We start from the raw sequence: 10,756 nt of genomic DNA, 5'->3' as shown, positions 1-10,756 counted from the left end.
ACCTGCCCTTTCTGTCTCTAAGGCCAAAGCCCTCTTCCCAAGAGCTCTCTTCCCACCCCTTAGCCTTTGCCAAAGATGAAGTTACCTCCTCATTCCCTGTATTTCCTGTAATTCACACCACTGGCAGCTTTGACAAAGGACAAAGGCTTTCATGTCTCTTCTCATTTAATCCTTGCCACAGCCTTGAGAAGGCTTATTATCCCCACTGTACAGGCGAGGACACTGAGACTCAGGGAAGGTTAAGTACTTACACAAAGTCACACAACAAGGAACGGCAGGACAGGATCTGACCTGGTCTGCCACGTGGCAGATGCCATGCCCTTAACCACCTTGTCCAACCTATTCCCTCGGTGGGATACTCACCAGCTGCCGAGAGGGGCCACAGAAACCCATCTAGCAACTTAGAAGAGTGTCATGAAAAAACTGCTAAGAGAATAAGAAAGAACACAAAACTGGGGCTCTGTGTTTGGTCCCTAGGAGGACCCAGGAATAAGGAGTCACAGACCGTATTAAGAGATGAAAATAGATGCTTAGGGAAATTGGGGGGGATATTTCCTTAGGGAGGAATTTTCCATTTTAGAATTTATTTGATGAAGGTATAGTATAAATGCAATGACTATTCTCTGTCCTTTTACATGCCCCACTAATGGTGAATATCACTTTGCATCCTGGAGCCGGCCCGTGTTCTGGAAGCCAGTTGGTTTCGAATGATATTCAGCGCTGGTCATGCAAGCATGACTCCGCTGTGAACATGATTTCCTCCAAAGGGACGCCTGACTGCTCGTCACGCAAGCATGGTTTTACTGAGCAAACTATTTTCCTCAGTTGAATGAGCTAACTCTTGCACATCCACGATCATGACCAAGATACTCCTCAAGATACGCAGGCCAGCCCCAGATCCCACAATGGGTGCAGCCACTCGGATTGGATTTACAATGACACACATTTCATTTAAGCAGTCGGTGCATTTTTGCTGAGTGCTGCTCTGTTGTAGGGTCTGTGCTGGGTACTAAGGATCTAGAAATAAGCCAGACCGGGTCTCTCCCTTCAAGGAGCTCATGTTTTATTGGGGGAGTCAGGCAATTACAACCAATAGGATCTGGGCTTTTGAGAGGACTCTATCAGCCGAGGCTCCAAGCTGTACACAGCATAACCTACATAGGGTTAAGTAGAGGGAGAAGAGAATCAAGTTCAGTGCTACACAGCTAAAGGTCAGGGCCAGCCAAAATGCCCAACTGGTTTTCAAGGGGAAACATCACCACGCAGCCACCAGTCACTTGGCACCTATGTGAAGAGTTGCCATTTAGAAAGCCCTCCATGGGTGTCTCATCACAACACTTTTCAGGGGAATCTATCTACCCACAGGCAGTCATCAATGTCCAGTATGAACTTCCACCTCCGGGTCTTGGCACGGAGATCTCCTTCTTCCTCTTTTCTTCTTCTTCTTCTCCTTCTCCTTCCCCTCCTCCTCCTCCTTTTTCCTTCTCATACATTAGGTACCTAGTGCATACCATGGGAGAGGACCAAGCTGAGAATATACTAATCCTCAGGGCAGCTCTAGCCCTCATCCTGTGAGCCAACTGACTAGAAGAGGTGGGAGCACACACAGTACCGGTCAAGGGACAGAGACGTCGGGGGCTGTGATGCCAGTGACACCTGGGTGGCAGTGGGCTCCCTGCAGGTGGGAAGCCAGGGTGAAAGCGAGGAAGACCCAAAGGAGAGGAAGAGCAGGCCCAGGTATAGGTCTTCAGGCAGCTGCAGACCAAACAGCATCTGGGGCATTTGGGGGAAATTTACGTGGTCAAGACCAAGTTCAGAGGGTGGGTTGTATTCCAGGTAGCCACCACCGGAAGTGGTGAAGAACAATATGGCAGAAGAACAATATGGTCAGTGGCCTCTGGCCACCACATGGGGAACTGGGTGGTGGAGTGGCGGCCTCTGTGGGGGTCAGGAAGACGATGTGGCCTTTCCCTTGTCTGGCTTCCCATGTCTCACCTCCTGACAGCCCAGCATGCCAATGCTATGTTGCTCAGAGACCTCTGGACACCTTCCTGGTAGAACCCAGGTCCTACATGAAACCCAAGCTGGTGTGGAATACGGGAAAGGTTTTCCAGCCTCTATACCACAGGAAGGCAATCTAGAAGGGATCAGGCAATTGGATGCTTGTATCTGGGATTCAGGAAAGATACATGAACAAGTGAGCTGGGCAGGGTCATGGGTTTTGCCTGGGTGCAAAGATTGGTGAGGACAGTGACTCAGACCAGGTAAAAAGATTACTTCCACTTTGATTCGCCACTGAAATTCACCACTGAAACAGCAAATGAGCTGGCAGAGATAGAGGTACAGTGTGACGCACTGATGCCTCCCTAACTTGTCGTACAGGTGTGCTCGAAGCCTAATGGTCAAAGCCAAGAGGGAGAAATCCACCAGGGAGGGGGAGCCCTGGCTGCCCGCTGGCTACCCTTTATTTCACTGAGCTTGAACTCAACACTCAGGGATCTACTTACTGTCACACAGGGAATTCCAAAATCCTATTCTGATAAGGAGAAGTTCTAAACCATGAAATACTGAAGTGTTATGGATTAATTACAATGTAAGTGTTGATGAGAAGCAAACTTAAGCCAGAGAGACAGAGACAAAGTAGCTTTTCCTTCTCATCAACCACGAGGCAGAGGGTAGAAAGCCTTTTTTCTAGGTAGAGATATCTGGTCAGGGACAGATCCTTGGTTATAGATCAGGAGCTAAGACAGAGACTGCCACTGGTGACCCTCTCCTCCCCTGAGGGGGTTGTGAGTGTGAGCCCCAAGGATAAGAATCTAGTGGTCAATTTAAATATAAAATAATTTCTCCCATATCAGCATTACTATTTTTCTCTTGTTATCACAGGATTTCAGCAAAATTTTGTAGAATACTTTCTTAGCATGCTTTGGGAATTAACGGAAATGTACTTATCCATAGCTGATGAAGACTGGATTGAGGGGAGGGAAAATCACCATGGATTCAAGATGCATTATGAATCTCAAACAGGAGAAATACAGAGAAAACCACACATAAGCACATTGTGATAAAACTGCTGAAAACCAAAAACAAAGAGAAAATCTTAGCAGCCAGAGAAAGAGATCCATTAGGGGACTTTCAAAGGAATAAGAACAAGAATGCTGGCTGACTTCTCATCAGAACCAATGACACTCAAAAGAGAATCGAATGTGATCTCCAAAGTTCTTGGAGGAAAGACTTCCCAACCTATACTTCAACAGTGGCAACAACACGCCTGGGTGGCTCAGTGGGTTGAAGCCTCTGCCTTTGGCTCAGGTCATGATCTCAGGGTCCTGGGAGCGAGCCCCGCATCGCATCAGGCTCTCTGCTCAGCAGGCAGCCTGCCTCCCTCAACTCTCTCTGCCTGCCTCTCTGCCTCCTTGTAATCTCTATCTGTCAAATAAATAAATAAAATCTTTAAAAAAAAAAAAAAAAGAATGAAGGAGAAACAGATATTTGCAAACTAGTCCAACCCAGAAGGATTCAGCAGCAGCAGACCTGCACGAAAGGAAACACTAAAAGGGTGTTTTTAGGTAGGAAGGAATGGCTCTGGACGGAAGCCTGAAGATACAGGTCCACAGTAGAATAGAGAAATAGATATTCATACAACAGAGTATTCAAAATATACACATACACAAGAACACCCCTGGGAACATTGGTCCTAACAGCCAACATATTAATATCCAAAAGGCTGTCAACATTCATACTTGGAGTACTATTCTTCAATCAGAGTTAGTAAAACAGACTCATACTCCCATCCAAGGCAGAGTAATAAAGGCTAGATTTACCCGCCTCCTTGAAATAACAACATCATGGACAAAATATATGAAATAAAGTTTTTCAAAGGGCCAGGTACCAGACAAGGAATGGGATCATAAGAGAAAGGAAAATTGTGGTAACCTCTATAATTGCCTAAATTATAGCCTTGAGAGAGTCTCCAGGTCACAGTGCAGTAGGGAAGGGGATCCTCAGGGAAGCCTGGAAATTTCCCTGAGTTGAAAGGATGGACTTGGGAGTCTGAAGAGATCCAGTTGGCTAGCATTTACAGGGCAGAGTACCAGAGATGAAAGAGCTGCACAGAGAGAGAATTCTGGAGATTTTCAGAGGGTCTTTCTGAAGGGTTCAGCTGAGTCGTGATCAGCGCATATGCCCTGGAGCCCTTACTTGCCTCTTTTGAGAGCTCTTTTGAGCTCTCTAGGCTCTTTTTGAGCCCCTACGGCATACTCAACTCTTGAGTAGGGACATGGAAAGCCTGAGCCAAGGCAGATCTTTTCCTGCCCTCGAGAGGCTCCTGGTCTGTGGGAGGAAAGCAAGCACATGCACCTGACCAGCACACACGGCCTGGAGAGTCTGAGCTGAGAGCCAGATGAATGTTCAGAGGCAGATGTGGAGAGAAAAGGGCACCTACTGCTCTAACCAGCCTCCCCCTTCCATGACCCCAGCACTAGGCAGATGCAGGAGCACTGGGATGTGGGAGGAACAAACCCCCTCACCAGGGCTGGGGCTGCAGAGGGACAAGGCTGACGTAAGGTCTGACGTTACTGACTCAGGGAAGCAAAGACTGCCCTCCCTGGAACAGGGGCAAGGACCTCTGGCCACGGAATGGCAGCCGGTACTCAGCTCTGCTCTGCCTCTGTATTTTGTATGATCTTGGAGGTCCCTGTCCTTCTGAGGCTCGATTTCCTCATCTGACCCTGGGGGATGCTCTATAAGCAATTTTTGCTCTGAGGGAGGTTGCTGCCAGCTGAGCTTCTGGGCCTCAGTTTCCCTTGTCACTAAAGGGGACAGTAATTCCCACCCGTCTTTGGAAGAGTCTCCCAATTAAGAGGTTGTTCTATTCCTTCAGCCACTGCCCGAAGGGGGTAAAGAAGCACCAGGACTTTGTGCAGACATGAGAGGATGGGCAGTGGTGGGCTTTCCAAGGCAACATAAGGAGAGGCAAGTGCTTTCCTCTAACCCAGCTTCTCACTTTAATCTTTCCCCAACTCATCCAGAATTGTTAGTTCCCAGAATTCCATGTTCCTTGCCCAGTTCTGTGGTTTCTGCAGGGATGACTGAGGAATGGAGAATGGCCGCCATCTTGGCAGGACAGGCAATACCTCCCATTCTCAGACCTGACCCGCCAGTCTTCAAACGGCATGTGTGCTCTGCTTCCTGTACAGACCCATGCTAGTTAGCCCTCAGAGAACAATGTGGCCATGGCGTCTGTGTGCAGATTGTATTCACACACAACTCCTTAGAAGTAGAGTGGCTTCCTTCCCAGCACACCCTCCTGTCTTCCTGATGGCCTCCAGAGGGGCCTCATCATCCCAGTTTGTGGACAGGAAACTGAGACCCCAAGGAAGAATCCGAGGCTCATCCTTACCAGGAGAGAAAAGAAAGTCCTGGAGGGACTGGGTGTGTGGAGACAATTCTTGCTTTGTGTTTCAGGAGAGAGAACCCAGCAGTGCAAATTTCAGTCAGATGGAGGCCTCTCCTGACATTCTAAATCCTCCCCAAACAAGCCATGTGGCCTCCTCCTCCCCACTCCTCTCATTCCCCTGTCAATCCACTTTCTCTTCTCCTCTCACACACCATCCGGAGTCTAGCTTGGATTCGTGGTTGCTCTGCAGCTGTGGAGCCCAGCTCCTGCTCAGAGCAGGCCTCTAACCCCTTCACCTCCCTGCTCGAGGCCCTTCCATGACACTGCAGCTGAGGCTAAGAAAATAGCATCTCCCTGCCATTCCCCTGCCCCTACCCTGTCCAGCCACCTCATAGCATCTGTGGTTGGCTTGCACTCCCCACCTCCAGCACCCCCCACTCATCTCAAGGAGGCAGCCCTGGGGGTCTGAGCAGTGAGAAAAGGCTGAGGCCCTGCACACAGACCATATACCTCCCCACCACCCAGCCTGCTGTCCTGGTGTATCTGCAGTGGCCTCACCTCCTGTCCCAATCCTCCCATCCAAACATCAAGACCCCTGAGCCCAGCCTCCTCCCAAGGATCCTGCACGTTTCAGCTAGCTCCCATCCTGACTCTCCAGCTTCATCAGCACAGGACCAGGCCCCACAGTGCTGTTTCCTAGTTATTTTATGCCCAGGGGCGGGGTTCCACCCATGCCGGATCTCAAGGCTGGTCCTGTCTCCCCAGGGATCCTTCCGTAGAAGTCCACCAGGACACAAGGTCTCACTCTGGTAAGACAGGTGGACCTCAGTCCTGTTCAAAGAGAAGCTTAAGGGGCTACAGGCCCTCAAGAAACATTTCCCATTTTCCCTATGGAGTCTGCACAGTGTACGCTGTGTAGACTGTGTAAAGTCAGCTCATATGCCAGTAGAATGAGCGTGTGGGTCTGTGTGTCTGTCTGCGAGAGAAAGAGAGAGAGAGAGAGAACACGCATCTCTCTGTGTGAGTGAGAGGAGAGTATGTGAGTGGATGGGAGTGAGGTTGGCCGCTCCCCTCTCCCCACCGCCACCTGTCTTCGACCTGAGGAGGTGAGGCAAGGGTTGAGTGCCATCTAGTGGCCAGGAGCTGCACTACAGACCACCCACACCTTCACCTCTTCTCCGTCTCACCCCTCCGGCCTCTGCAACACAGAAGCAAAACTGATCCCAGATCCTTCTCTTGGGTTCCAACGCCACTTGCTCACCACCCCTACCTTCCACCCCAGTCCTGCAGAGACAGCGACTCTAACCTACTGAATCTCCTTTCCCTATCCCAGAGAAAGAGCCATTGGAGGGGAAGTCAGGCAGGCATGGCTCACATCTCAAGCTTGGCAGATTAGTTAACCTCCCTGAACCTCAAGCTGCTTGGCTGCAGAATGAGATAATGGTGTCTACTCCCCAGAATCATAGTAAGGTTTTATGTAAAATGAAACCATTAAGTTGGGAGGGCTGAGCAGCTACAAGAAGCCACGGGGCCCAGCCTAGTGTTCTCCCATCCCGCGAGAGCGGCCTGGTGAGAGCCCCGCACAGACTCCTCCTCCCAGCCGGTTTCCTGTTTCTCCTGACGCCCCTCCCCCAGCCGCCCCAAATAGCTGCCCCGCCCATCTTCCCTCGAGCTCACCTCCTGCGGAGGGCGCCACAGCCGGTCGTCATTGCGGGTGAGAGAGGCCCCAAGCCGCCACCCGGAGTGTTTCATGGGGCCGCGTGGACCCACCTTCCAGGCCACCTCCCAGGCTTCCCTTGGCGCTCACCTCCACCCAATTGGTCACCAGGTTCTGCCAATCCTACAGGTCTTAAATTCCTTCCTCCCTCCCACGGCCAGCCCGGGGCACTGAGAATCAGCTCTAAAGAGATCCCCACCTCATCTCCTTTTTCTGCTTCCCAGCAGGATCTTCCTAAAATGCAGGTCCAGGGGCACCTGGGTGGCTCAGTGGGTTAACGTCTCTGCCTTCAGCTCAGGTCATGATCCTGGGGTCCTGGAATAGAGCCGCACATCTGGCTCTCTGCTTGGCCGGGAGCCTGCTTCCCTTCCTCTCTCTCTGCCTGTCTCTCTGCCTACTTGTGATCTCTGTCAAATAAATAAATAAAATCTTTTAAAAAAATAAAATGCAGGTCCAAGTCACTCCTCTACTGCAATCTTTCCCTGGCTTCCCCACTGCCCCTGAAGTAAAGCCAAACTTCCCAGCCTAGTATTCAAGGCCCTTACTGATCTTCCCTCTGTCTCTTCATTCCTTGTGTGCCTTCATATGAGCAGTCCTTCTACCAAAGCGCCTGTCCCCTTGTGCCCACAGGAAAACAGTACCTGCTCATCTTCCAGACCTCCCTGCCTTTCCTCAGGGTTGTGATCCTGCCCGGGGCCCCATGGTCAAGAGTCCCATAGGATTGTCATGTCCTGTGACCATATCTCCCTGGCCAGGCTGTTAGACCTTCCAGAGTAGTGACAAGGACAGTTAGCTCTGGGCCTCAGCAAAGGCATGAAGAAATATTTGTGGGCTGTTCGCTCAACTGGGTGGCGAGGAAGGATCTGTCACAGCATGGGCCTCAAATGGGATTAGATGTCCTCAAGGGAGGGTTGAGCTGGGGACAGACGACAGATGCAGGGACGGGGAGCGAGATCCCTGCAGTGTGCACACAGGCTGTGCTTGGTAGAAGAGGGAAGGGGAGGGGAATCACAGGCAGAGAAGCACCTGTGCCAACACACACTGATGCCGGGGTCAGCTGCACATTGTTAGAACAGCCAGACCCTCTGAGCAAGGGGCCTGCTGGGCACTGACCTGCCCCTAGCTGGGGGTCCACTGGTCAGCCTGGGTCCTGTGCTGAGAGAAGACAGGGACAGACTGGGAGAGCCCAAAGCGGGGGCTGGGCAGGGAAGGGGACTGGACCCAAGCTCCTAAGGGAAAGTGAGGTGCCCGGCAAACCATCCAGCCCAGAAGAGCAGGTACCAAACCATGAGAAATAGGCTCTGTGGTCCCAAAGGCTGGCACCCGGAGCACCGCCAGGATGGCCCTAACCATCTCCTCCCAGCCCTCCTTTCCTCCCTGTCCTAGGAAAGGAAATCCCAGCGTTGAGCACTGAACGTATCAAGCTTTACTGATCTGGACGAGATAAACAGGAGAGGAAATGGGGAGGAGAGGGGGTGTAGGCAAGAGAGGGCAGGGTGTAGACATTTTACCCATCTGAGCCTACTGCTGTTCCAGTGTGAGCTCTGCCTCTCTCCCTGCAGACGGAAACATGCTCACAAGCAGAAAAGCAGGGAAGCAAATCCACAGACACAACTTGGGCTGTATCTGGTGTAGAGTCAGACTCAGGGGCACTTTCTCGGCAGGACTTAGGGGTACACAGCTGGGGAAGGCCCAGAGAGATTTCAGAGGTCTAGGCTCTGGCTGGGTGGGCACTCATGACCAGGAGGTCAGCAGACAGAGGGTTTAGGACAAGCTCTAGGCGGCCCGCTTCAGCCTAGTTCTTTCTTCCCAGGCAGCCAGCTTCAGCCCAATTCTTTCTTCCCAGCTCACAGTCTCTGCCAGCCAGCATGTCCCTCACTGCTCCACGCCCAGGCCTCCTCATCCACTGTCTGCCCTCTAAGCCCCATGGTCTGGTAGAGGATTGGTCCAGGGGGTACCCAAACAGGTCTGTGACTCTCCTAGAAGAGGAGCTATGCACGAGTGGTGGGGGCTCCAGTAGCTGAGGAGTTCTAAAGAGCTTTAGCTGGCCCCAATTCTGTCTCCCTCATCCCCGTGCACAGTATCTGGAAATAGCCCCATGGGACAGGGTTGGTAGAAAGAAATAGATTTATTCTCATGTACAAAGCGGTCAGCCCACGGGACCATATACAACAGTTGCACAGAATCCTAGAAAAACGCATCTCTCTAAAGGCAACTCAGAATAGGTAAGGCAGGTGGCCCCCCTCCCCCCACCCCACAACACATACAGAATAACACAGAGAAGGGAGAAGCCAGCAGCCGGGCTGACCCAAGAGGCCCGGCCCTATGGGGGTCTCCCAAGCCCCAGGGCACGGGAAGATATGGCCTTGAAGAAGATAGGAGCCCTGCTAGGGCTGAGGCAGCCCTCTCTGGCTGCAGGGAGGGGGAAGGGACTTAGGCTAAGAGGGGGGACACTCAGGGGGCCCCTGAGGGACTCAGGGTCGGCTCTCTGCCCTAGGGTTGCAGGGACATTCCACGGCTTCTCCTGGGACTCCACAGAGCCAAGGGGACTTTGATCTAAAAGGGGTCTTAGAAAATGGATTGTTTCACTCTCCTGTCTCACCCACACAAGGGAAGTCACTTGCCCAGGGTCACACAGTCAGGAGGAAGCATTATTGACTCAACTGGCACCTGTCTTCCAGCCTCAGGCTCCTTCTTGCCCATCATTCCTATCCTGCTTTCTTCCTGAGCCCCCTCTGCCCAGAGTCCTGAGCTGGCCCTCTGGCAGCTTCTGTGTGGGGCCCGGGCAGCTCCCCAGTTCCCAATGCTCACCACAATTATAGTGGCGATCCTTAGGGTCACCTTCAGCCTCGTGGCTATTTCTAGCCATCCAGCAGAATTAATGACCGTTTCTAAGACCCACTCCCTGCTCACTGAGATGTCCCACCTCCTCCTTGCAGGAGAACCCTGAAAGCGGGAAGAGGGCCAGATCAGGTGAGGCAGGAATGGGGCCCAGAAGAAACCATCCAGGCTGCCTCAGAAGGACTTGCCAAGATGTGGTCAGGGTCGCAGAGCAGGTCCCACTGCTTCTCGGTCCCCCCGTGCTCTCAGAGGGCAAATGACAAAGTCTTGGTGAGGCTGGAAGTCTTGCTTCCATTATACAGACAAGAAAGCTGAGGCCCAGGAAGGTCAGTGCTTGCCCAGGGTCGCACGGTTAAGTCCTGGATTAGAACCTAGGACCTGTGGCTCTGGTCCCAGTACACCCGGGCCAAGCCAGTGCCGGGCTGTTAAGAGGAGGCCTGGGCATGGAAGGGTCCTGGGGCAGGGCTCATTCAGCATCAAGGCTGCAGCAGCCGTTGACGGGGGCCCTGGTGCCATCCAGGTCAGGCACCTCATACTCCTCGTCCAGGAAGTCCAGCGAGTTGTTGCTCGGGAGGCCGCGGATGGTGAACTTGTGAGACACTTTGGTCCAGTGCTCACGGTTAGAGGCCACGCGCTCGTACAGCTCTGCCGCCTTGGGGAACAGGTCCTGAAGCAGCCTGGGGGTGCAAGGGCGCAGGGGCAGGGCAGAAGTCAGACTGTGAGTAGCAAGGGCGATGCGGGCTATCCTGCAGGTGGAACTTGCACCTGAGTGTGAGGCCTGGGACAGGATGCTCAAGGAG

General features: G+C 52.4%; 1 protein-coding gene across 3 annotated transcripts in view; it reads right to left on the bottom strand.

The window, feature by feature from the left end:
• Positions 1-9,993: 9,993 nt before the first annotated feature.
• PDE2A (phosphodiesterase 2A) overlaps positions 9,994-10,756 on the bottom strand; it is a 92,347-nt gene continuing 91,584 nt past the window's right edge. For all 3 annotated transcript variants that reach the window (XM_059133498.1, XM_059133515.1, XM_059133506.1), the window contains one exon: positions 9,994-10,633. In XM_059133498.1, the coding sequence (XP_058989481.1) occupies positions 10,423-10,633 (211 nt within the window). In that variant the 3' untranslated portion in view covers positions 9,994-10,422. The remainder of the gene's footprint in view (positions 10,634-10,756) is intronic.

Source organism: Mustela lutreola, chromosome 1 (genome assembly GCF_030435805.1).
Source record: "Mustela lutreola isolate mMusLut2 chromosome 1, mMusLut2.pri, whole genome shotgun sequence".
Classification (NCBI taxonomy): Eukaryota; Metazoa; Chordata; class Mammalia; order Carnivora; family Mustelidae; genus Mustela; species Mustela lutreola.
This window is presented reverse-complemented; position numbering and strand designations above follow the sequence as displayed.